The sequence below is a fragment of the Thamnophis elegans genome, chromosome 13, assembly GCF_009769535.1.
Source record: "Thamnophis elegans isolate rThaEle1 chromosome 13, rThaEle1.pri, whole genome shotgun sequence".
Classification (NCBI taxonomy): domain Eukaryota; kingdom Metazoa; phylum Chordata; class Lepidosauria; order Squamata; family Colubridae; genus Thamnophis; species Thamnophis elegans.
Window position 1 is genome coordinate 3,425,234 of NC_045553.1, and position 26,617 is coordinate 3,451,850.

Here is a 26,617-nt window from a genome sequence, read left to right on the forward strand (position 1 = left end):
GTGGCTAGTTGGCCCATGGTGAGTTGGCCATGGCAAGTTGGCTCTGTGAGTTGGCCATGTGAGTGGGCCATGTGAGTTGGTTATGGCGAGTTGGCCATGTGAGTTGGCCATGTGAATTGGCCATGGTGAGTTGGCCATGTGAGTAAGCCATGGTGAGTTGGCCATGTGAGTTGGCCATGGTGAGTTGGCCATGTGAGTGGGCCATGTTGAGTTGGCCATGTGAGTTGGCCATGTGAGTTGGTTATGGCAAGTTGGTCATGTGAGTTGGCCATGTGAGTGGGGCATGTTGAGTTGGCCATGTGAGTTGGCCATGTGAGTTGGCCATGGGGAGTTGGCCATGGGGAGTTGGCCATAGTGAGTTATCATAGGCCTGGCCAGGCCAGCGCACCTTTCTGCCAGGAAACCTGGAGTATAAGACGCACCGGAGTATAAGACAGAGGAAGGTTTTGAAGAGGAAAATTAAAATAATAATAGTTTTTTTGCACTCTGCAAATCTGCAAAAATTGGCCATTTTTCGCAGAAACAGGCTCATTTTTTTCAAAAAAAGGGCATGGATAAACTTAGTAAACTTATAGAGTGCTGCTGGGAGCTGGGGGGGGGCAACAAACGGGCCATCTTTCGCTCATTTCTGCCCTCCCCAGCCCCCAGGAGCACACTGAAAGCCTCCTAAAGGCTATGCACGGCCATTTTGGTGAAGGGGGCGGAGTTACGGGAGGCAAAACATGCTGCATTCCCTGTATAAGATGCACCTAGATTTTCAGCCTCTTTTTTTGAGGGAAAAGGGTGCGTCTTATACTCTGAGAAATACGGTAGGTTCGCCATCACCGTTCCAGTGCAACCCACTGCCATACCAGTAATGGTGAAACTTTTCGGCACCATGTGTGTGTGTGTGCGCGCGCGCGTGCTCAGTACCAGGTGCCACAAAGGGAGCATGTCGCGCATGTTTGGGGTGGGTGCGTGGGTGCTTTGCGCCACGCAATCTTTGCGCCCACGTGCTCATCTGGGTCGCGACCAGGAAGAGGAGCTGCCTAGGGAGTATGCGCGTGCCGAAAAATGAACTTCCAGTTTCTGGCACGCCAGAAACTGGCTTCTGTTTACTGCCACGCATACGCACACGTCTTTAAAAACTGCAGTGACGGAAACTTTGAAGAACCAATAATGATGGGAAACATGGGGAAAGATTTGGGTAAGAAATGTAAAATTTACGCAAGCTCAAAACTTGAGAGAGAGAATTTTTATAAGATGCTTTATAGATGGCATCTAGATCCCCAAAAGCTAGCTTGTATGTATCCGAATTTACAATCTAAAATGTTGGAGATGTGATTGTGTTGACGCTACGTATTATCATGTCTGGTGGACTTGTAAAAAAAGTTAAAAGCATTTTGGATAAAAATATGGTGGACTATTCAAAATATTCTTAAAAAGAGGATAAAGTTTACTCCTCGGTTGTTCTTGCTAGGTATAATTACAGACTGTACAGTTATTTGATTCCGAATTTAATAACGGCAGCAAGATTGTTGGTGGCGCAGTACTGGAAGAAGGAAGAATTACCTACTATTCAAGAATGGATGTTTAAAGTAGTAAATTTAGCAGAGATGGCCAAAATCTCAGCATATTTGAAGAACCATTCAGATGAGAAATATAAGTTGGAATGGAGAAGATGGATTGATTACATTCAAAATAAATATCAGACTAAGGAATTTCAATTAGCTTATGAATGAACAAGGAATGTTATAATTTATCCAGAGTTAGTTTAATAAAAGGGAAGTTAAAGTACAAGAGGGAGGTGGGATGCTATAGTTAGTTAGCTTATGTTAGTGTGTGATTGTTAAATGTTTATACCCTGTATTTTGCTCTGGGAGGTTGGGGGGGAGGGAGGGTTGGGGTGGGGGGAGGGAAGGGGAAATATTTGTAAAATTTATTAAAACTTTTCAATTAAAAAAAAACCCCACAGTGAGGGAGCAACCACAACCTTCCGTTCTAAGGCAGGGCGTAAAGTGAGATTTGGACGTGAAGTGAGATGGTTCGGGGGCCGACTAGATGATCTTTAGTCCTTTTTATCTTTGCGCTTTGTAAGGTACCAAAAAAAACCCCTCCATCTTTGAGACAGGAAGGTTGAACACAGGAAACTTGAACTCGGGAAATAGAAATAAGGAATTTAGCCAATAGAAATGATTGAGCACATTTTCCGCGTTAGTTGTTTTGAGGAAGTTATAAGAACACGCTTCTCCCTAATAACCTCGTTCAGGCGTCAATTGTGGGTTTACAGTCTACACCATCTGAGCCATTTGGCCAAATAAAGCTATTTCTTTATTTCGCAGTCCGAGTCTCCTGATTTTTGGCAACAGTTCCCCTGGTTAATTGTCCTCACTGTCAGGAAGTTTCTCCCTAATTCCAGGTTAGCTTCTCCCCTTGGTTAGTTCCTGTTGTGGCCCAGCAGGTGCCATTGGAGCTGCCACCAGACTCCAACAACGAGGGGCCCTCGGAGTCGGCTCTGGAGGATGTGGAGGACCCTAGACAGGGTTCCAACTCCGAGTAGGGCGCCGAGAGGCTGGTTGGCCACCAGGAGGCACCTGAGCCTTGGACCAGTGGGGAGGAGACAAGGGAGAGTGAGCCGGAGGCCAGGAGTGAGTTGTTCCTGGATGCATGCCATCGAAGAGCTACTAGGCATCAGGAACAATTACGCAAGTACAGGAGGTGATTGTACTCAGCTGGTGGTCATTAGGCTCCTCTCCAGACTATAAAAAGGCTACTTGTGCACACGGCCCTCTTTGCAGAAGTCAACACAGAATCGAATGTCGGAGAACTTTGGGTGAGCTTGGCAGGCTGGATCGCTGCCAAGCCTTATCTGTGTTTATTGCTGCCTGAGTTTGTCTGAGTTGCTGCCAAGGTCCTTATCTCTTTGTTATGCTTGGCTTTCAGGTTTTGGTGTCTTGCTATTAAAGGACATTCCAGTTAAGCTTGTCTCGGCATTTGTTACTGGACGGAGGAGGGGGTCAGAACAGTTCCCACCCATTGTTTCTTGTCCTGCCTTTCTGGTGCTTTTAATGCTTTTCATGGCACGCTTTCATCAAAAGCATTGTAAATTCACCCCATATTTTTTTTTTTAGGTACGTCAATCTCACAGCTGTTGCTGTTTGCTTTGCACTGAGCAGCTGGCATGAATGGACCCGGGTTTTCCCACTCTTCCAGTTCTGCTTCGTCTCCTTGTGACGTTTATTTTTAAATCCTTGTTGTCAAAAGCCAGCCAGCCGTTTCTAAAACGCCCCTTTGGTTACTCCTTAGGAAAATAATGACGCAAAATAAGCATTTTCACTCTTTCGGTTTGTACAATTCAAACGTCTGCCTTGTATTTTATTTTTAATGCTGTTAGCGGCCCAGAATGAATTTGAAACAAAATGGGCGGCAAATAAATCTAATCAATAAAATAATGAATAATAATATATAACCATTATTGTTCGTTATTTTATCGATTAAATTTAGTAGAGGAAAGAAGGAAAGAAGGAAAGGAAAGAAGGAGAGGAGAAGAGAGAAGGAAAGGAAAGAAGAGGGGAGGAAAGAAGGAGAGAGGAAAGAAGGAAAGGAAAGAAGGAGAGGAGAGGAAAGAAGGAAAGGAAAGCAGGAAAGAAGGAAAGGAAAGAAGGAATGGAGAGGGAAGGGGAGGAGAAGAAAAGGAAAGAAGGAAAGGAGAGAAGGAAAGGAAAGAAGAGGGGAGGGGAGGAGAAGGGAGGAAAGAAGAGGGGAAAGAAGGAAAGAAGGAAAGGAAAGAAGTAATGGAGAGGGGATGAGAGGAGAAGAAGAAAAGGAGAGGAGAGAAGGAAAGGAAAGGAAAGAAGAGAGGGGAGGGGAGGAGAAGGGAGGAAAGAAGAGAGAGGAAAGAAGGAGAGGAGAGGGTAGGAGAGGAAAGGAAAGGAAAGAAGGAAAGGAAAGAAGGAAAGGAGAAAAGAGGGGAGAGGAAAAAGAAGGAAAGGAGATGAGAGGAGAGGGAAAAAGGAAAGGAAGAAGGAAAGGAGAAAAGAGGAGAGGAAAAAGAAGGAAAGCAAAGAAGGAAATGAGAGGAGAGGAAAGAAGGAGAGAAGGAGAGGAGAAGAAAGAAGGAAAGGAAAGAAGGAAAGGAGAAAAGAGGAGAGGAGAAGAAAGAAGGAAACGAAAGAAGGAAAGGAGAAAAGAGGAGAGGAGAAGAAAGAAGGAAACGAAAGAAGGAAAGGAGAAAAGAGGAGAGGAGAAGAAAGAAGGAAAGGAAAGAAAGAGGAGAGGAAAGGAAAGGAAAGGAGGAAAGGAAGGGGGAGAGGAGAGGACAGAACAGGACCTTGGAGGTCATCTAGTCCAACCCCTCCTATACCATACTGGACAAATGCCTGTCCAGTCTCTTCTTAAAATCCTCTGAGGCAAGCCATTCCACGGATCAACTAAATTAAATTTTTAATTAATTGGAGAATCAATTACCATAATTAACACATATAATTACAACTAATCCTAATTAAATAATAATTACTAACCCACCAAAGCAAGTGACGAGTGCATACAAAGGTGAAACAGCGGTGCAAAAAAATTAAAATTAAATTAAGAGAACCAGCAGTCCCAAAATCCTCTACAGTGCAAAGCAGAGTCGGACTGATTCGCCCACCGTTTATTAGCTCCATTGATATATATATATTTTAAAAAAATTAAATTATCTCTTCCTGTACAGTTGTGAATTAGGGCAGAAATATTGACGTACAAAAGGCTTGTATTTCTCCTCCAAACCAGACATACATTCAGATATATACGGTGTACAGTTCTCATGCGATCCCGAATACATTCAGGGTGTTTTTGTTTTAAATGTTCTTGGGGTTTTGTTTTTTTTAAATATTTTAATTCCTGCTCGGTAAGAACGGCAGGCTTTGGGGAAGAGGGGAAGCATCTTGCAAAAAAAAAAATTAAAAATAAATTAAGCCTGGAGAAATTTGTGCAAACAACACCCTTATTCCAAAGGTAGCAAGGAGGTGAGAGTCCTTTTATTCAAATTGCACGAGAGGGCTGGAAGAAATGTCCATCTGGATTCAGTTCCAAGTGTGGGGAAAAAAGACACTGGATTCATGGAAGTGGCTTGGAAAGATGGTTTAATGGTGGGCAGGATCACATGGTTTGAGATCCTGGGCAAAAATAGGGGCAGAGAATGCTGGGTTTTATGCCCTCGTTGCTTTGAAGCTGAGCTTGTGTTCTGATTGGTTGTCAGACCCCCCCCTGGGGTCACGCAGGGTCAACTCTGTAGGCTGTCCTGGGTCCCAAGCTTGGTTGAGTCTTGCTGGGTGATGATGTCATGAAAGAGCATTGGGCAATTCCTCCTATGGCTCTGCCTGAAGGAGGTAGATCTTTGTTATGTAGAGTAGACCGGCCCAGGCCTTTAATGGCCCATTGACAAAGACGGGGGCGATGAGTTTTTGCCTCCCTTTTAATGAGATATTCTGCCCTTTTAATATTCCCTAAAATATCTCTTTTTCCTAGGAGATGGGGTGGGTGCTAACTTCCCACAAGAGGATTCGAACTGGCGGCACCCACCACAACCTTCAGGTTTGTGGGAAGCCGCAATAAATTCCGAATAAATCACTTTTTCAAGGTGGTTTTCCTCTTCCTTCCTTTGCAGCTTTCCTTTCGTGCCCTCGCTTTAGAATTAGCGGGTATTTTTATGCAGTTGGGCCAGGTCAAAGAGCTAGAGAAAACAGTTTGAAGTTCAGAAATCGTGAATCCCCTGTGCAAAATCCTTCTAATGAGCTGAGCTAATTTGCCAAACTAGCCTGTTCCCCCCCCCCAAATTAAGACCTCCCCAGATAATAAGCCCCAATCGGGGCTTTTGAGCCCATGCGCTAAAATAAGACCCTCTCCTGAAAATATTGCAACGCAGCAGCAGCCATGAGGTGACCCCGCTCGCCTCCTCCTCCTGCACCTCAAAAATAAGAAGACCTCCCCGAAATTAAGGCCAAGCGCTTATTTTGGGGGTTCAAAACAAAATAAGACCCTGTCTTATTTTTGGGGAAACACGGTAGCCATGAAATTTCCTTAAGAAGATGAATTAAAAACACTCCTTTGCAGCATCTGTTTAAAAAAAAATTATAAGGTTCTTACTGTCTGGATTTAATATTATGAAAACTGAGAAATATTTTTCCCCTCTTACATTTTGTAAAATCCCTAATTTTTTTTATAGTTTGTAAATCCCTCTGCTTCACTTTTCTTCTTCCCTCCTTCCGGCTGATTAAAAAAAACCTTTTAAAAATAAAATGTCAAAAGAATTATTGGAAGGTTGCAGAGGAAACCTTCGAAGTGCATGTTGGCTTTCTATTTCTTTCTTTCTTTCATTTCTTCCTTCCTTCCTTTCCTTCCTTCCTTCCTTCTTCCTTCCTTTCTTTCCTTCTTTCTTTTTTTCATTTCTTTCCTTCTTTCCTTTCTTTCTTTCTTTCCTTTCTTTCTTTCTTTCTTTCCTTTCTTTCCTTTCTTTCTTCCTTTCCTTCCTTCCTTCCTTCTTTCCTTTCTTTCTTTCTTTCTTTTATTTTGGCCAACCGTTCAGAATATCCATTATAGAAAATTCTCTGGACAGGAGTCAGTAAGGGAGACATATTCCCCCTTCCTAATTTTTCCTGCTGTCTCCCCAACTGGTGCGGTGGAAAACATCCATTCGTGCAAAGGGAAAAAACGATCGAAAACAAGAAAACAGTAAATTTGGATCTGGGCTCTGTAGGAAGCTGACAGCCCTGTCAAAATTGCGGCGGTAGCGAAAAGGAATTGAAGCAGGCTGGGTGATCGTTTAAGGCAGTCGGTGAGTAGCAAAGCTCCTCGTTTTCTGACGCGCTTTCTGTCGCAAAAGGGGATTTGAGAGACGGTCGCCTCAAAAAGAGATGAAAAAGCGAGCCGACTTTTCAGATAAACATAGCTGGAAGCATGCCGATTTCGATCCCAGGGAGAAAACCGTACCTAAGGAACAGTGTCTTCCAATGACTTTCGAAGCGGAGCCTCCCTGCACAGGAATAGTGTACCTCAGCCGAGGGCAGAGAAGGCCACTGTCTTTGGACTGAGCAGACCCCCTAATGCTAAGCTTCCGTGGACTTTGCTGTGATCTGAGGGGGGGGAATCTCCACGGCCCCTCCGGGGTCAAAAGCATTCAGCCACCAAAAAAGGCCCGGAGACCCACATTGCCTTGAGCAGCCCTACACCAGCGAGCAGGCAGCCGATTCCCACGTTAAGCCTGACTACTACAGCTCTCCTGCGTCCGGAACCGATGGGTGGGCAGGGGCCACGGGGGACCCCCTTTCTGGGCTTCCAGGGATCGATTTGCCGTCCGTTGGATGTCCTGAAAGCCCCTGACTGTCCAAGCGACAATTCCACCCCCCCAAGGAGACCTTGAAGGATGGTGCCCCACTCCTACCACCCTACCCCGGGCGGCTGAGGGAGCGAGGGGGGGGGTTGAGAAGAGGCCCGCCGGAGATGCCCTCTTCATCACGCGTGGTGGTTCTCCATCCTCTGAGTCTGTCCGTCCAACTCCTGGAACGTCTCTTCCGATTTCTTATCGGGGAGTAAAACCTCCACCGTGTAGCTGATTTTCTTGGCGTGGAGGTAGCTGTAGGTGTTGTCAAAGCGAAGGACGTCTGGGGGGGGGGGGAAGAAAGAAACTGTCAGTCAAGGACCCCCACCGGCTATATGGGGAAGGGGTATATGAATCGATACGAATCAATGCAATAGCAGAGTTGGAAGAGTTCTATAGAATAGAAGAGGAATAGAAGAGAAGAAAAGAGAATATAGAAGAGAATATAGAAGAGAAGAGGAAGAGAAGAGAAGAAATATAGGAGAAAATAGAATATAATAGGAATAGAAGTGAATATAGAATATAATAGGAATAGAAGAGAAGAAAAGAGAATATAGAAGAGAATAGGAAGAGAAGAGAAGAAAAGAGATGAAATACAGAAGAGAATATAGAATAGAATAGGAATAGAAGAGAATATAGAATAGAATAGAATAGGAATAGAAGAGAATATAGAATAGAAGAGGAATAGAAGAGAATATAGAATAGAATACAATAGAAGAGAAGAGAAGAGAATATAGAAGAGAATAGGAAGAGAAGAGAAGAAAAGAAAAGAGACGAAATATAGGAGAATATAGAATATTAGGAAGAGAAAAGAGAATATAGAAGAGAATATAAAATAGAATAGGAGTAGAAGAGAAAAGAATATAGAATAGAAGAGGAATAGAAGAGAATATAGAATAGAAGAGGAATAAAAGAGAAGAGAAGAAAAGAGAATATAGAAGAGAATATAGAATAGGAATAGAATAAAATAAAATAGAATATAGAACAGAACAACAGAGTAGGAAGAGACCTTGGAGGTCTTCTAGTCCAACCCCCTGCCTAGGCAGGAAACCCTATACCATTACAGAGAAATGGTTATCCAACCTCTTCTTAAAAACTCCCAGTGTTGGGGCATTCACAACTTTTGGAGGCAACTTCTGTTCCACTAGTTAATTGTTCTCACTGTCAGGAAGTTTCTCCTCAGTTCTAAGTTGCTTCTCTCCTTGATTAGTTTCCACCCATCGCTTCTTGTCCTACCTGAAGGAGCCTGGAGAATAGCTTGACTCCCTCTTCTTTGGGGCAACCCCTGAGATATTGGAAGACTGCTATCATGTCTCCCCTAGTCCTTCTTTTCATTAAACTAGACATTCCCAGTTCCTGCAACCGTTCTTCATATGCTTTAACCTCCAGTCCCCTAATTATCTTTGTTGCTCCTCTCTGCACTCTTTCTAGAGTCTCCACATCTTTTCTACATCAATACAATACAATACAATACAATAGCAGAGGTGGATGGGACCTTGGAGGTCTTCTAGTCCAACCCCCTGCCTAGGCAGGAAACCCTACACCGTTTCAGACAAATGGTTATCCAACATCTTCTTAAAAACTCCCAGTGTTGGGGCATTCACAACTTCTGGAGGCAACTTCTGTTCCACTGATTTCATTATTCTCAATGTTAAGAAATTTCTCCTTACTTCTAAGTTGCTTCTCTCCTTGATTAGTTTCCACCCATTGCTTCTTGTCCTGCCCTCAGGTGCTTTGGAGAATAGCTTGACTCCCTCTTCTTTGGGGCAGCCCCTGAGATATTGGAAGACTGCTATCCTGTCTCCCCTAGTCCTTCTTTTTCTTAAACTAGATATATCTGCAATTGTTCTTCATATGTTTTATCCTCCAGTCCCCTAATCCTCTTTGTTGCTCTTCTATGCCCTTTCTAGAATCTCCACATCTTTTCTACATCATGGCGACCAAAACTGGATGCCGTATTCCAAGTGTGGCCTTACCAAGGCCTTATAAAGTGGTATTAACCCTTCACGTGACCTTGATTCTATCCCTCTGTTGATGCAATGTAAGTCTCCCTTTTTTTTTCAGTGCGGCTGTAACTTTGAACCGTCACTAAATGAACCGTTGTTAAGTCGAGGACTCCCTGTATGAATTGTGCAAGGGGAGGAAAAGCGGCGGGCGTGGCCAGAGGCTACTCACAGATCCCGGCGTCTGGGCAGGTGAGGCTGCCGTCTTCAGGGACCAGATGTGCGTTGTAGCGCTGGTTGGGGTACACCTCGGCCATCTCCCCGGCATGCTGGCGGGACCCCACCTTGGTCTTCTGGTAGACGCCAAAGCCTATATCGGCCCCATCGGACATAAACTGCCACCTGGAATTCGCAGCGGAAGACAAAGAGAAGAAGAGATTGGACAACCGTTTGTCTGAAGTGGTGCAGGGTTTCCTGCCTGAGCAGGGGGTTGGACTAGAAGGCCTCCAAGGTCCCTTCCAACTCTGTTATTCTGATCTGTGTTGGGCTGTGCTGTGCTGTGCTAGAATAGAATAGAATTGAACAGAATAGAATAGAATAGGGAATAGAAAAGAATAGAATAGTATAAAAATAGAATAGGAATAAGGAAAGAAGGAAGGAGAATAGAATAGAATAGAATAGGGAAAAGAAAAGAATAGAATAGGAATAGGAATAAGGAAAGAAGGAAGGAGAATAGGGTAGAATAGAATAGAATAGAATAGAATAGGAAGGGGAATGGAAAAGAATAGAATAGAATTGAACAGAATAGAATAGGGAATAGAAAAGAAAACAATAGAATAGAAATAGAATAGAATAGGAATAAGGAAAGAAGGAAGAAGAATACAATAGAATAAAGTAGAATAGAATAGAAATAGAATAGGAATAAGGAAAGAAGGAAGGAGAATAGAATAGGGAAAAGAAAAGAATAGAATAGAAATAGAAATAGAATAGGAATAAGGAAAGAAGGAAGGAGAATAGAATAGAATTGAATAGGGCGAAGAAAAGAATAGAATAGAATAGAAAGAAGGAAAGAAGTAAGGAGAATAGAATATAATAGGGAATGGAAAAGAATAGAATAGAAATAGAATAGGAATAAGGAAAGAAGGAAGGAGAATAGAATAGAATAGAATAGGGCGAAGAAAAGAAAAGAGTAGAATAGAATAGAAAGAAGGAAAGAAGGAAGGAGAATAGAATAGAATAGGGAATGGAAAAGAATAGAATAGAAATAGAATAGGAATAAGGAAAGAAGGAAGGAGAATAGAATAGAATAGAATTGAATAGGGCGAAGAAAAGAATAGAATAGAAATAGAATAGAAAGAAGGAAAGAAGGAAGGAGAATAGAATAGAATAGAATAGAATAGAGCTGGAAGGGACCATGGAGGTCTTCTACTCCAGCCCCCTGCTCAAGCAGGACACCCTATACCATTTCATAAGTCGTAAGTCGAGGATTACCTGTGCCAATTTCTGAACAGAGGATTTTGAAATTTCAATCTTGCTTTATTATTTATTTATTCTCCCACCTGTTACCTATTTTGTCATTCCTACAGTAGCTAGCGGACAGGTGAATAACCTGCAAATAGAATTAGCAGTTTAAAATTTGTTTCGCAAGGGGTGTGAAACTAATACCGTTGTAATATATTCATCGCTATTCCTTCGTGGGAATAATTGGTTATCAACACACCCCTAATAGGTGATAATGTGTTACTGGTTCTTTTTTAATGCTTGTTTTGTATTCTGTTTGTGTTAAAAAGAATTTGGGAGTTTTGTATTTTAATAAAATACAAATACGGTATAGGTAAAGATTCGCACATATGTGCTAATCTTTCCCGACTCTAGGAGGCGGTGCTCATCTCCCTTTCAAAGCCGAACAGCCAGCGCTGTCCGAAGACGTCTCCCTGGTCATGTGGCCGGCATGACGCCGTTCCCTTCTCACCGAAGGTGGTCCCTATTTTTCTACCTGCATTTTTTACGTGCTTTCGAACTGCTAGGTTGGCAGAAGCCGGTACAAGGAACGGGAGCTCACTCCGTTACACGGCGCTGGGGATTCGAAGCGCCAAACTGCCGACTTTTCTGATTGGCAAGCTCAGCGTCTTAGCCACTGAGCCGTCAAGTCCCCAAAATACAAATAGTCTGGAGAAAAAAGAGAATTTATCTTCCGAACTTGGCCAGCGTTCCCTGGATGCCCCTGACGTGCCCCTTCTCTGCCAGCCTACCAGGCAGGTGCGAAGGGTAAGGAGCTAAGGTGCAAGAAGACCAGCCTGTCCATCTCACCAAATGCTTTGAAGGCCCCTAACCCTCCTCCTTCTTCCCATGCTGCCGAGGTCCCCCCTTGACCTACCTCAAGACGCAGCCCGGAAAAAGGATCTCGTATTCCAGCTGCTGGGATGAGCCCCGGTTCACCATTACCGACCGTTCGTACTGTTGCTTCAGCTGATTTCGCACATAGTATTTGGGGGGGACGTCGCCGCCGAAACAGATCTAGAACACAGAACCCATCTGTGAAACGGAAAACAGGAACCCCCAAAAGAAAACGTATCTCCGTGTTGCCAAGACCTCAATGCCCAGAATTCCCCAGCCAGGCATTCTGGGAGTTGAAGTCCACCCATCTTATAAGTCGCCCACGCTGACAAACATTGGCCTGTATCCGATCGTTTTCCTGACGTTCCTCCAGTGGTGAAATCTTTTTTTTTTTTACTACCGGTTCTATGGGCATGGCTTGGTGGGTGTGGCTTGGTGGTGGTCATATGACTGGGTGGGCGTGGTGGTGGTCATATGACTGGGTGGGCGTGGCTATGTAGCCACGTAACTGGGGGATCAAAAGACATGTAGAATGCATGTTGTGTTTTTACTACTTATTTTGTTTATATATTGTTTATTTTGTATTGTACCCCCTCCCTAATGGTTGTAAGCCGCCCTGAGTCCCCTCAGGGAAAAGGGCGGCCTATAAATCTTAATAAATACCAAATACCAAATACAGAAACTCACAATGTCCTGCTGGAGCAGGGTTGGACTAGATGACCTCCAGGTCCCTTCCAGCCCTGTATTATCCTCTGAAGCTGCGTCTAGTGCCAGGTTTCTAGTTCTTCCTTCCTCTCCTTTTTCCCTCCCTTCCTCCCTCCATCCCTCCCTTTCTTTCTTTCTTTCTTTCTTTCTTTCTCCTTTCTCTTTCTTTCTTTCTCCTCTCTCTTTTTCTTTCTTTCTATCTTTCTTTCTCCTTTCTCTCTTCTTTTTTTCTTTCTCCCTTTCTTTCTTTCTTTCTTTCTCCTTTCTCTCTCTCTTTCTTTCTTTCTCATTTCTTTCTTTCTTTTTTCTTTCTTTCTTTTTCCTTTCTCTCTCTCTTTCTTTCTCCTTTCTCTCTCTCTTTGTTTTTTTCTTTCTTTCTTTCTTTCTATCATCTATCATCTATCTATCTATCTATCTATCTATCTATCTTTCTTTCTCCCTTACTTTCTTTCTTTCTCCTTTCTCTCTTCTTTTTTTCTTTCTCTTTCTCTTTCTCTTTTTCTTTTTCCTTTCTTTCTTTCTATCTTTCTTTCTTTTTCAGTACCCCCCCTCACCCACCGTTTTTGGCCTAGCAGACTGCTGGGAGCAAAAACGGACCCCTCCACACCCTGTTTTTGGCAAAAACAGATCCCACCCCACCCCCACGTTTCCAGAGAACCTGTAGTAAAAAAAAAATGCTCTTCCGTTTCCTGTACTTCCGAACGCATGAAGACCAGCTGGCTGGCACACTGGAACCGGGGAGAGCAATGGGCAACAGCTCGCGTGCCCGAAGAGATGGCTCTGCATGCTACTTCTGGCACACGTGCCACAGGTTTGCTATTACTATAAGTTTGTCATTCGTCCATCCGTCCGTCCATTCGTTCTGTGAATCGTGACTTTTAGCAGCCACCTTTCCCAACCGCCAGTGGCTAATTTTGCAAACGTTTCTGGTTTTAAGTGGCCGATAAATATTCCCTACCTTGGATTCGCATTTGGGGTTTCCATCGGGGTCCGTGAGGGTCCCCCCATAGATCACGGGGATCTCCGCGGGGTCAATATATTTGTGTAAGTCTTCCTTCCAATTTGCTAGAGGGGAAAAAAGTAACAAAAGATGCTCTTTGCCATGCAGTTCTTGGTTTGGATTTCTGGGAGCTCCAAAACATTTTGAACACTTCCAAAATCGTAACAAAGGACCAAAACATTAAAAAACAAAATGCAAGCAGAGAGGTTTGGAAATGCATAAAGGGACAATGGTAATCTTAGCTGAACTAACTCGGTTTTAAATATTCATGTTTAGAGCATTGTTTTAGACAGAAATGACATACTCGGTAAAAAATAAAGGTTCCCCTCGCACCTATGTGCTAGTCGTTCCCGACTCTAGGGGGCGGTGCTCATCTCCGTTTCAAAGCCGAAGAGCCAGCGCTGTCCGAAGATGCCTCCGTGGTCATGTGGCCGGCATGACTCAACGCCGAAGGCACACGGAACGTTGTTCCCTTCCCACCAAAGGTGGTTCCTATTTTTCTACTTGCATTTTTTACGTGCTTTCGAACTGCTAGGTATCTCAGTGGCTAAAACGCAGAGCTTGTCGATCAGAAAGGTCGGCAATTTGGCGGTTGGAATCCCTAGCATCACGTAATGGAGTGAGCTCCCGTGACTTGCCCCAGCTTCTGCCAACCTACTAGGTCCTACATTGTTATAATATAACGTAAAAAATTAAAGCCGAATATGTTTTAATACAGACCAACTATAAAAAATGGGAAAAAGTGCATCCGTCACAGTGTGTTAGAAACAGTAAATTAAATGAGCAAAGTGCAATAATAATAACAACAACAACAACAATTAGGAAACTAATGACAATGCACTACAGTTTACATCCACGTGGTGATACTGATAGACTGTACCTGCCCCGAAAATCAGGTGGCAGAGGATTATTACAAGTGAAGCAAACAGTTGAAGAAGAAAAAACATGCACTGGCTGATTATTTAAAAGAAAGTCAAGAACATCTATTAATTGAAGTAAAGAACAAAAATCTACTCAAGGCCCAACAGACGAAACAAGAATACAGAAAAGATGTGATAAAATCAAGAATGGAGAGTTGGCAGAACAAAGCCCTGCATGGCCAATTTCTGGAAAAAATAAAAGATAAAGTGGACAGTGAACAAACTTGGTTATGGTTAACAACAGGTACATTGAAGAAAGAAACAGAGTCACTAATCCTGGCTGCGCAAGAACAAGCTATCCGCACAAATGCCATTAAGGCCAAAATCGAAAAATCCTCTGATGATGCCAAATGCAGACTTTGCAAAGAAGCTGATGAAACTGTTGATCACATACTCAGCTGCTGTAAAAAAAATCACGCAGACTGATTATAAATTGCGGCAGAATTCAGTAGCACAAATGATCCATTGGAATTTGTGCAAAAATTATAATATTAAAACAGCAACAAACTGGTGGGAACATCAGCCTGAAAAAGTCACCGAAAATCAGATGGTCAAGATCTTGTGGGATTTTCGCATACAAGCCAACAAAATACTGGCGCATAATACACCAGACAACACACTGGTTGAAAAAAATAAGGTCACAATCATAGACATCGCAATACCAGGTGATAGCAGGGTCGCCGAGAAGGAACATGAAAAAATCGCAAGATACCAGGACTTAAAAATCGAAATTCAACGACTATGGCACAAACCAGCAGTGATAATTCCAGTGGTAATTGGCACACTGGGTGCTATTCCAAAAGCACTGGAATTACATTTAAAACAGTTAAAAATTGACAAAACCACCATCAGTCAAATGCAAAAAGCCGCACTGCTTGGATCTGCACGCATATTACGAAAATACGTTACGGCGTCCTAGGCCCCTGGGTGGGGCCCGACTAGTAACCAATGCCAAATCCGGCGAAACAACTGGCCGCTGTGATACAATTGTATAATAATAATAATAATAATAATAATAATAATAATAATAATAATAATAATCGATGGAACCCACCTCCCAGGATAATTAACTTCCTCCGGGTATCTTCACTCAGAATGTGCTTCACCAGGTTGTAAGCTACGGGGAACAATTTTGGCGCTGTATGATGGGCAGGAGAAACAAAGGAGGATTACGTCACGAGATAAAACGACATTGCAAAGAAAGTGGCGTGTTCCAAGAGGGAAGGATGGAGCCTTACCTTTAATGACAAATAAATGTTTAAGGCACTCGGGAAAGTTGTCTTCGAACATGGCAAGAAGCTGGAAGGGTTGAGAAAGAATGAAATTGGAATTGATACCGGATTGAGACCTTCAGGGTATAAAGCAGTATTGCTACCCCTTGAAGCGATGTGGACTTCGACTCCCAGAATTCCTCAGACAGAATGTTTTAAGATATGCGGACTTCAACTCCCAGAATTCCCAAGCCAGCATGGCTGACTGAGGAATTGTGGGAGTTGAAGTCCACACATCTTAAGAGTTGCCAAAGTTGAGATGCCCTGTTTGAAGATCAGGGGTGAAATGTAACCAGTTTGGCCTGGTACCCAATCATCCCAAACTGGTTGGGCTGGTTTTTTTTACTACTGGTTCGGGTGAATAATGCTACATATTCGCCCGAACCGGTAGTAAAAAAATGCTATATATTATAGTATGCCTATAAATCAGTGTTTCTCAACCTTGGCGACTTTAAGTCCTGTGGACTTCAACTCCCAGAATCCCCCAGCCAGCAGCTGGCTGGGGAATTCTGGTAGTTGAAGTCCACAGGATTTAAAGTCGCCAAGGTTGAGAAACACTGCTATAAATGCTTATATTATATAAATGCTTATATTCACTAGAAATCAGGTTTTTTTTACGTTTTAAAAGCATTTTTTTTACTATCGGCAAACCGGTACTAAAAAAATAAGTGCTAAAAAAAGTTTTTTTAAAATTTCAACAATCAGCTGTGCAACAATCAGCTGTGCCACGTGACTTATATTCGCTAGAAAGCAGGAAATCCTGTTTTCTAGCAAATCTAAATTGCGCGGCACAAGTGTTTGCTCCCCTCTATTCACCATTGCAGCCTCAGAAAAGGCTTCTTAGTGCTTGCAGTGCGCCTGCGCATGGAGCACACATTTGGCGCGCAAAGCATGCCTGCGCGCACGAAGCAAACCAGTAGCAGAGCATTTTACCCCTGTTTAAGATATGTGGACTGGAACCCCAAGAATTCCTCAGACAGTAGGTTTTAAGATATATGGACTTCAACATGTATACAGTGGTGGGTTTCAAAATTTTTTAGAACCTCTTCTGTAGGTGTGGCCTGCTTTGTGGGAGTGGCTTGCCAGCCATGTGACCGGGTGGGAGTGGCTTGGCAGTCATGTGACTGGGTGGGCATGGCCAACTTGTAAAATGTGATGAAACTCACTTAACAACGCTCTTGCTTAGCAACCAGAATGTTGGCTCGGAAACTCTGGCAATTGAAGCAGCAACTCTTAAAGCTGTCTAGTTACAAGGCCCTTGCACCCTTAACCCTTTAGAAAAAAAACCCCAGGGGTGTTCAAAGTTGACAGCTTTAAGACTTGTGGACTTCAACTCCCAGAATTCCTCCTCCAGTCATGTTGGTTCAGGAACTCTGGCATTGAAGTGTGCAAGTCTCAAAACTGTCAAGTTACAAGACCCTTGTACCCCTAGTCCTTTAGAAAAAAAAACCCAGGGGTGTTCAAAGTTGACAGCTTTAAGACTTGTGGACTTCAACTCCCAGAATTCCTCCTCTCGCTCTTCATCTTGATGATGGGCGGACGGGCGGGGGGAGGAAGCTGGAACCGGTTCTAAACGGCACTACAGATTTGTGGAACCTCTTCTATAGAAGAGGTTACAACTGGCAGGAACCCACCCCTGGGCCAATGTTGAAAAATACTACTCTAGGTTGTTCATCAGTAGGAATTCTCCATGCAAGAAATAAAACCTCTTTGTCTGCCTCACCTCTATGTAAATCTCAACAGATGGTTTCCAAAGATGCTTCAAGCCAAGTCCTTCAAAATCATAAATCATTACGATAGTCTCAATTTTTGTCCCCATCTTAAGAAAAAGTGGGGGGAGAGAGAGAGAGAGAGGAGAAAAAAATTAAAAAAAAACATTAAACAGAAATAGCAGCAGTCACATGTTTATCCCTGAAGCTTTGAAAAGAATAACACCGTTGGAAGGGACCTCGGAGGTCTTCTAGTCCAACCCCCTGCTCAAGACAAGTGGCTATCTGTTAGAATATTCATGACTGGGAGAGACATGGTTAATAAGGTCAGCCAGTGAATGGGCATAGCAACTGAGTCAGCCAATGGGAGTGTAAACAGATCCGAGTCTGTGCTGAGAATCGAAACTGAAACCTGTCTGTCTGCAACTCTGAATTGGAGTGAAACTGTTCTCTGCCTGTGAACCAGCTGTTGGTATTGTACATTTATTCCTCTGCTATTATGTATGTAAATAAGTTAATGAATCCAGGTGAATCAGTTATCTGTTATCAGTTATCTTAATACTGTCCAGCCTCTTCTCAAAAGCCTCCATTGATGGAGCACCCACAACTTCTCAACAACACAAGTTGTTCCACTGAGCCGAGGTGGCGCAGTGGTTAAATGCAGCACTGCAGGCTACTTCAGCTGACTGCAGTTCTGCAGTTCGGCTGTTCAGCCTTCCATCCTTCCGAGGTGGGTAAAATGAGGACCCGGATTGTTGTTGGGGGCAATATGCTGACTCTGTAAACCGCTTAGAGAGGGCTGAAAGCCCTATGAAGCGGTATATAAGTCTAACTGCTATTGCTATTGCTATATTAATTGTTCTAACTGTCAGGAAATTCCTCCTTAGTTCTAAGTTGCTTCTCTCCCTGCTTAGTTTCCATCCATCGCTTCTTCTCCTGACTTCAGGTGCTTTGGGGAATAGCTTGACTCCCTCTTCTTTGGGGCAGCCCCTGAGATATCGGAACACTGCTATCATGTCTCCCCTAATCCCTTGCAGAGCCTTTAGGAGGCTTTCAGAGAGCTCCTAGGGGCTGGGGAAGGCAGAAATTAGCGAAAAACAGGCTGGGTTTTTTGCTCAATTTTGCCCCCCCTCCGAGCCTCCAGGAGCACTCTTTAAGCCTCCTAAAGGCTATCCATGCCCTTTTTTGGGGAAAAAAACCAGGCCTGTTTTCGCAAAGTTTGCAAAAAAAAAATTTAATTTGCCTCTTCAAAACCTTGGTGCATCTTATACTCCAGTGCGTCTTATACTCCGAAAAATATGGTAAGTTCCATTGGATCCATGTCTGGATCATGGCCTCTTACTTTCATGGTCTGTTGGTCGCATATCTCCCGCAAAAACTCGCAATCCTGAAATTTATTTCTGAGCAGGTCCTGTTTCGAAGCAGAGAAGAGCAACCCTTTAGGATCCAGGGTCCCAATGATCTCGTAGCGAACCGGGCAGCCCTCCCGGTCAAAGCCACAGGTACCTCCAGCCATGTACTTCCGGATAACCTGTGACGAGAAGCAGATGGCCAGGTGAGACGGGGCAGTCTCCAAGGGATGGACCTAGCCAAACAACGCCGAAAGGCATCTGACCCAGTTTATAGGATAGCCCTACGCTGTCATGGCCCCTGTCGGAGCCTGAATCGGTGGAGGAAGACGAGCGGGAATGGGAGTAGATGGAGATGAAGGCGGCGGCTTCGTTGGCTTGGGAGGAAAATGGGGAGGAGCAGGCTCAGCCAGGCCAGGGCCTTTCAGGATGGGGAGGGCTTGTAGGCAGGAAGGAAAGAGGGCAGGATGACCAAGAGAGGCTAAGCAGTGAACATGAGAGACCGACCTCAGGCGATAAGCAAGAGCCACCCCTTCCTGTTCCGATAGCATGGAGAGTGGAAAGAAGGCGAGAACAGTGCAGACTGACCCGACTACTTGGAACGAGAGCACCCTGCCCCTCTTCACAAGGCACACCAGGGCCTTTCAGGATTGGGAGGGCTTGTAGGCAGGGAGGAAGTGGGGCAGGATGACCAAGAGAGGCTAAGCAGTGAAGACGAGAGACAGAGCTCAGGCGAGGAGCAAGGACCACCCCTTCCTGATCTGAGAGCACGGAGAGTGGAGAGAAGGCGAGAACAGCACAGTCTGACCCGACTACTCGCGAGGAAAGCATCCCGCCCCTCTTCACAAGGCACACCTGGGGACTGAACCTTAAGGAGATGCTGCAGAGAGGGGTATTTATCAGGAACAAAGTCTAAATTCCTGGAGTGTTGATGTTTGAACTTTCCTGGATTCCCTGCATTCTTTCTGGATTTCTTGCTTTGCAGCCCTGGTGCCAGTGGTGGGTTTCAAAAATTGTTCGAACCTACTGTGTGGGTGTGGCCTCCTTTGTGGGAGTGGCTTGCCACCCATGTGACCGGATGGGTGGCTTGCTGCCCATGTGACCGGATATGAAGATGCCGACGACACTTGTCAGAACCACCTTAAATCACCTCCCACACAGCACTGGCATGCATAAGAATAGGATGTCAACTTGTTTTTTAAAAGGCATCTTTGGTTTGCGTTAAAACAACACACGCCATGTTCTGATTGCGCCACAAACGCAGTAGTCATCCTTACCTTTCACAGAGGCACTGAGGTTTATAAACAGGAGCATGATAGTGTAGAATAATCATATCCAAGGATCAGTGGTGGGTTTCAAAAAATTTTGGAACCTCTTCTGTAGGTGTGGCCTGCTTTCCGGGTCCACTGGTGGAACCTCTTCTAACCGGTTCGGTAGATTTGACGAACCGGTTCTACCGAATAGGTGAGAACTGGTAGGAACCCACCTCTGCCTGGTGCTCACAGTGTTGGGCTGGTTTATTTGCAGCCAGAGGCTGCTTGAGGGCTGTGTATGTGTGTGTGTGTGTGAGAGAGAGAGATCACTTTGCTCTGGGACTTGCTAGGAACATGGGAGCATTTGGGGAAATTTGGCAAAATAAAGGGGTGGTTTGAACCGCCAGCTGCCCGCCGTTATCTCTATGCCGTGCCCCCAGGTCATCACACCCACTCTTTGAGGCGAACAGCATGGCACACCACGGAAGCCGAGAGAGATGGGGGAGAGAGCATATCATTCTCGGGAGGACCTGAGAGACTCACCTCTGGGGCTTTCCATTCCTTAATGTGGTCAGAATCCATATACTTGCGCACCTGAGCATGCTGTTCCCAGGAAACAAGAGAGAACAAGCAAATCGGTGAGAATGAATGTGTGAGTTATAACAGGAAAAAAAGTGACTGATAACTATTTTCCACATCACCATTGCAGCATCTTCCTGGCCACAGGATGGAAATTTGGACGCTTGGCAACTGGGTCATATTTATGACGGTGGCAGTAACCCGGGGGGAGTCATGTGATCTATTCTATTCTATTTCTATTTATTAAATTTATAGGCCGCCCAATCCCGGAGGACTCAGAAATAAAAATAATAGAGAAAAGATTAAAAGCAAAAAAAAACACAGCAGATTAAAAGAAACACAACATGCACCCAATCTAAGTGGGGCTGGACCTCAATCAAGAGGTCAACAGCCCCAGGCCTGCTGGAATAGCCAGGTTTTGATAGCTTTTCGGAAGGCCATGAGAGTGGGTAGGGTCTGGATCTCTGGGGGTAGCTCATTTCATAGGGCCGGAGAGGCAACAGAGAAGGCCCTGCTCCGAGGCGTCGCCAGCCGACATTGTCCAGCTGACGGCACCTGGAGAAGGCCCATCCTGTGCGATCTTATCGGTCTTAGGGAGGTGTGCAGCAGAAGACGGTCTCGTAGATATCCGGGTCCTAGGCCATGTAGGGCTTTAAAGGTGATAACCAGCACCTTGAATCATGCTCGGAGACCAATGGGAAGCCAGTGCAGCTCGCGGAGGATAGGTGTAGTGTGGGTGTACCTTGGTACACCCAGTATCGCTCGCGCGGCTGCATTCTGGACTAATTGTAGTCTCCGAACACTTTTCAGGGGCAGCCCTCTCCCCTTCTGAGAAACTAAATTTCTTTTACTAAGGATACTGGTTGCGGTAAAGTCAAGCCAGCTTTGAAATTTCCCATGCTCACTAAATAGAAAAACAAGGGGCGTTAGAATATTCATGACTGGGAGAGACATGGTAACATCATCAGCCAATGGGAGCTTAAACAGATCTGAAGTCAGTGCCAGGAATCGAAACTGAAGCTACTCTGCCTGCGCTGAACTCTGAAATGAAACTAACGGTTCTCTCCTGCTTCTGTTCTGCTTGTCACTTCTACCACGTCGAAAGAATCTACTATTGGTATTGTACATTTATTCATCTGTTATTACGTATATAAAGAAGTTAATGAATCCAGCTGAATCAGTTATCTGTGGGTGCTTTCTGGATTCGGATTTTTCCGCAACAAATTCTGACAAGGTGTAGGCCTGGCCTGTAACCAGTCTGTTTCCATCCAACTGGAGCTCTTAATATGTTTTGAGAACTCTGAGATGTTTAGAGAGCCGAGGTGGCGCAGTGGTAGAGTGCAGCACTGCAGGCTACTTCAGCTGACTGCAGTTCTGCAGTTCGGCTGTTCAAATCTCACCGGCTCAAGGTTTGACTCAGCCTTCCATCCTTCCGAGGTGGGTAAAATGAGGACCCAGATTGTTGGGGGCGATATGCTGACTCTGTAAACCGCTTAGAGAGGGCTGAAAGCCCTATGAAGCAGGTATAGAAGTCTAACTGCTATTGTATTGCTATTGCTATTGAGGTTAATCCAGTGGTGGGTTTCAAAAATTGTTGGAACCTACTCTGTGGGTGTCGCCTTCTTTGTGGGAGTGGCTTGCCACTCATGTGACCGGATGGGAGTGGCTTGCCGCCCATGTGACCGGATATGAAATTATGAATTAGTACTTAGGTTGGTCCAAGTAGCTATTCAGAAACTCTGGCATTGAAGCATGCAAGTCTTAAAGCTGTCAAGTTACAAGATCCTTGCACCCCTAACCCTTTAGGGAAAAAAAAACCCAGAGGTTGTTCAAACTTGACAGCTTTAAGACTTGTGGACTTCAACTACCAGAATTCCTCCTCCAGTCACGTTGGCTCAGGAACTCTGGCATTGAAGCATGCAAGTCTTAAAGCTGTCAAGTTACAAGATCCTTGCCAGTGGTGGGTTTCAAAAAAATTGGAACCTCTTCTGTAGGTGTGGCCTGCTTTCTGGGTCCAACTGGTGGAACCTCTTCTAACCAGGTTCGGTAGATTTGACGAACCGGTTCTACCGAATAGGTGCGAACTGGTAGGAACCCACCACTGGGTTAATCCCTAAATCTTTCAGGGTGCCTGGCCAACAAGACCAGCTGCTCTGGTTCTTATCACTTGTCATTCCCCGTCTCCGATTTCCTATCACGTACACACAAAGCTTTCTTGACCTTCCATCCTTCCCTGTTTCTTCCCCCGTTCATCCTTCCTTCCCAGCTTTTGATGTCAGGATGCCTCTGAGGTGCCAAGACAAACCAGGAAGAGCCGACACCACGTCAAGTCACTTGCAGACTAGTTAGCAACTCGACTCGTGTTGCAAACGTCCTAAGTGTCGGGTTTCCGAAAGACGCCCTAACGCCCTAATTAACTGACGAGCCTCGAGCCAAGTTTCGAAAGAAATCTAGTCATTTATTAGGAACAACATCTCGGCACTGACCGCGGGGATTCAGATCTGACCTCAGTTAAATTATGGCTGAATGTTACCTCCGTTTCTCCCCTCAGTCTGTGTCATAAATCACATTCGCCAACGAGGTGCTGCAGAAGGCTGTAAAATTGTACGCCTCACAAACCTGCTGTAGTAATCGAAGGTATGTGCGGAATTCTCTCCCCCCTTTCCTCCAATGTCAACTCGATAACAGACATGGAAGTGCTTTGCGAGTTGACATTGAGCTTGGTTAGAGGATAATTCTAACGCAGGAGGCGATGCCAACCTGCTTGCTTAGTTCATAGTTCAATGTATTGCGATGTGGCGTGGAATGAAGTCTGGATTCCCAGAAGGGAGGGGCTGCATTCGGCCAAAGTTTAGATAATTTGAGTGGGAGGAAGAGAGGTAAGACGGCACCTCCCTTGGAGTTCTCAGACAGGATATTTTACACTGCAAGTACTTTGACAAGATTTCTAGCTAAAGTGAGGAACAAGGAAGATTTTTAATAAAGTCTTCCGAAGAATCCCAGTCTATCTTTCTTGGTTTTTGGAGACTGGCATGCATGGACCAAAAAAGGATAGTCTACACAAACAGTAACAGAGTTGGAAGGGACCTTGGAGGTCATCTAGTCCAACCCCCTGCTCACGCACCTATACTAGGGATTCGAACTGCCGAACTGCCGACCTTTCTGATCGACAAGCTCAGCATCTTAGGCACTGAGCCACCACATCCCTATTAGGAATAGGAACATGTTGAATATGGCTTGGTGGGTGTGGCAGGGGAAGGATACTGCAAAATCTCCATTCCCTCCCCACTCTGGGGCCAGTCAGAGGTGGTATTTGCCGGTTCTCCGAACTACTCAAAATTTCCGCTACCGGGTTCTCCGGACCTGTCAGAACTGCTGGATTTCACCCCTGACCCCACCACTGTCTCATGTGTATACAAAATTAAGCCAAGCAATTCGTTTCTACCTTCCTGACCATGGCTTCCGACTTCTCCAGATCGAAACACCTGGCTGAAAGAAGAGCACGATGGTTAGGAATAAAATATCGCCCTGGGCCAGCCTGGTGGGAATCCTTTGACGCAGCCATTGTTGTGAGAGTTCACACACCCCTTTGAGTAGGGAGGGTTCTTCCATCGATCAAGGGACAACAGCTCGATTTGAATCCACACCCAAGAGCATTTTTTTACGTGCTTTCGAACTGCTCGGTTTTGGCAGAAAGCTGGGACAAGTCACGGGAGCTCACTCGGTTATGCGGCGCTGGGGATTCGAAACCACCGAACTGCCGCCCTTTCTGATTGACAAGCTCAGCGCCTTAGGCACTGAGCCACCGCATCCCTATTAGGAATAGGAACATCTTGAATATTAAATATGGATTCAGATTAAATATGAATACCTGAATATAAAACGGAATTTAATTCAGTTTCCATTGTTGCTCACTGCAGCCGACACAGGGTAACCTTATAGAAGCTACTCTCCGGGCACGGAAAATACAACCCCTTTCTACAAACACGCTGCAAATGTGTTTCTTACCTCGGAGCCATTTCACAAGTAGTAGTCATCCTGTTCCGGAGATCTGGTAAGATATCTTGAATATTTCACGGAACTGTAGAAAAGGGAGAGGGGGAAATGAGTGTGTGGCTACCTGTCGATCTCCGGATACGCTTCAAGGTGCTACTTGCCACCTTTAAAGCCCTTCATGGTAGTGGATCTGGGTACTTGAGAGACCGCCTACTGCCGATCACCTCCGCACGACCCATTAGATCCCATCGTTTAGGCCTCCTCCGAATTCCATCCGCTGGCCAATGCCGACTGGCCACCACGCGGAGGAGAGCCTTCTCGGTGGTTGCCCCAACCCAATGGAACAATCTCCCCGTGGAGCTTCGTACCCTCACCACCCTCCAGACCTTCCGCACAGCCCTTAGAACCTGGCTATCCCGTCAGGCCTGGGGCTAAAGATTGTAACCCGCCCGAATGGTATGAATGTTGCGTTTTAATTATGTACTGTCTATTTGTAAAAGTCTGTTTCCCCCTTCCTTTTTGATTGTGAGCCGCCCTGAGTCCCCCCAGGGAAAAGGGCGGCATACAAATAAAACACAAATTCAAATTCAAATTCAAATTTACATTCGCATTGCAACCTCTCGCTTCTTGCTCAAGCCAGGGAAAGTTTTCATGGAAATCAGTGAGAGTAAAACAGTGGTTAGATTTACCTGGCTTCCCTGCCTTCCTTCGAAGGCGTATCTTTCGTTATAAATCACAGTGGAGGGAAAGTTAAAGAAAAGGGCCAGAACTGGGAAGTTGGGAAGCGAAAGGCATATTTTCCAAATGGAAGGGACTTGAACTCCGGGAGCCTTGGTTAGAATGCAATATTGCAGATTAACTCTGCCAGCTGCCGGCAGTTCAGTTCTCAACTGTCTCAAGTTTGACTCAGCCTTTTATCCTTCCGAGGTCGGTAAAACGAGGAGCCAGATTCTTGGGGGGGAATATGCTGACTCTGTAACCACTTAAGAGAGGGCTGGAAAGCATTGCAAAGCGGTATATAAATCTAGGTGCTATTGCTATCGCCTGCTGATTGGAAGTTCAATTCTCAACCGTCTCAAGTTTGACTCAGCCTTTTATCCTTCCGAGGTCGGTAAACGAGGAGCCAGATTCTTGGGGGGAATATGCTGACTCTGGTAAACTGCTTAGAGAGGACTGCGAAAGCACTGCGAAGTGGTATATAAGTCTGTTGCTATTGCCCTTCCTCTCTCCCTCTCTCCCTCCCAGTGGCTAGAATGCAGTATTGCAGGCTAACTCTGCCGACTGCCAGGAGTTCAATCCTAACCATCTCAAGGTTGACTCATCCTTCTAGCCTTCTGTAAAACGAGGACCCAGATTGTTGGGGGGCAAGAGGCTGACTCTGTAAACCACTTAAGAGAGGGCTGGAAAGCACTGCGAAGCGGTATATAAATCTAGGTGCTATTGCTATCGCCCGCTGATTGTCCAGAGTCACCCACTGTCTTGCCTAAGACGGGAGTAGAACTCACCGTCTCCTGATTACTCACTTTTGCTACCCAAACCAGTGGCCTACTGGAGCCGAGGGTGGCGCAGTGGTTAAATGCAGCACTACAGGCTACTTCACTGACTGCAGTTCTGCAGTTCGGCTGTTCAAATCTCACCGGCTCAGGGTTGACTCAGCCTTCCATCCTTCCGAGGTGGGTAAAATGAGGACCCGGATTGTTGTTGGGGGCAATATGCTGACTCTGTAAACCGCTTAGAGAGGGCTGAAAGCCCTGTGAAGCGGTATATAAGTCTAACTGCTATTGCTATTGCTATTGGACGCTGGAGTCGTGAAGAATATAAGCATGGGCGAACCCATCCTTCGTGAATTGAAGCTGCACGTGTGAATGCAGCCCAGGGAGTGTGCCATGGGAGTGACCCAGGCTATCAAAATACACTTGATCCGATTTAATCACACCCCCGGTTGCTATGAAAACACCTCCATTCATGCGAGGTTATTCCAGTTCATTCCCTCTTGGCTCCATCTATCACAAGCAAATCTTTTACAGGGTCAGAATCTCCTGATGGAGGCAAACGTGATTACACCTCGACATTATTACCACTCTCCCACATCTCTTCTAGTGCCCGCTTATTACGAAAGCGTTACACATTAAGAAGGGCGTGTCTGAATGCCAGAAGGAACAAATTGGTTGCCAATTAAAAAAAAAACAATCAGGTCAAGAGAAACGGTTTGGAAGCAC

General features: G+C 45.1%; 1 protein-coding gene across 1 annotated transcript; it reads right to left on the bottom strand.

Moving 5' to 3' along the window:
* Nucleotides 1–6,493: 6,493 nt before the first annotated feature.
* SEC14L2 (SEC14 like lipid binding 2) lies at nucleotides 6,494–24,503 on the bottom strand. Its single transcript, XM_032229680.1, has 11 exons — nucleotides 24,411–24,503; nucleotides 23,848–23,891; nucleotides 20,367–20,426; nucleotides 18,564–18,752; nucleotides 17,236–17,331; nucleotides 15,480–15,540; nucleotides 15,296–15,379; nucleotides 13,280–13,386; nucleotides 11,657–11,796; nucleotides 9,512–9,681; nucleotides 6,494–7,619 (listed from the first exon to the last, which is right to left on the bottom strand). The coding sequence occupies exons 2-11, from the start codon at nucleotides 23,857–23,859 to the stop codon at nucleotides 7,471–7,473; spliced, it is 1,068 nt and encodes a 355-aa protein (XP_032085571.1). The 5' UTR covers nucleotides 23,860–23,891; nucleotides 24,411–24,503; the 3' UTR covers nucleotides 6,494–7,470.
* Between the last annotated feature and the right edge of the window lie 2,114 nt (nucleotides 24,504–26,617).

Coding starts and splice junctions, on each gene's coding strand:
- SEC14L2 (XM_032229680.1), bottom strand. Junction 17,332..18,563: donor GCGACCAACAGACCATGAAA/GTAAGAGGCCAT, acceptor CTTTTTCTTAAG/ATGGGGACAAAAATTGAGAC. Junction 7,620..9,511: donor CTGCCCAGACGCCGGGATCT/GTGAGTAGCCTC, acceptor CCCCCCCCCCAG/ACGTCCTTCGCTTTGACAAC.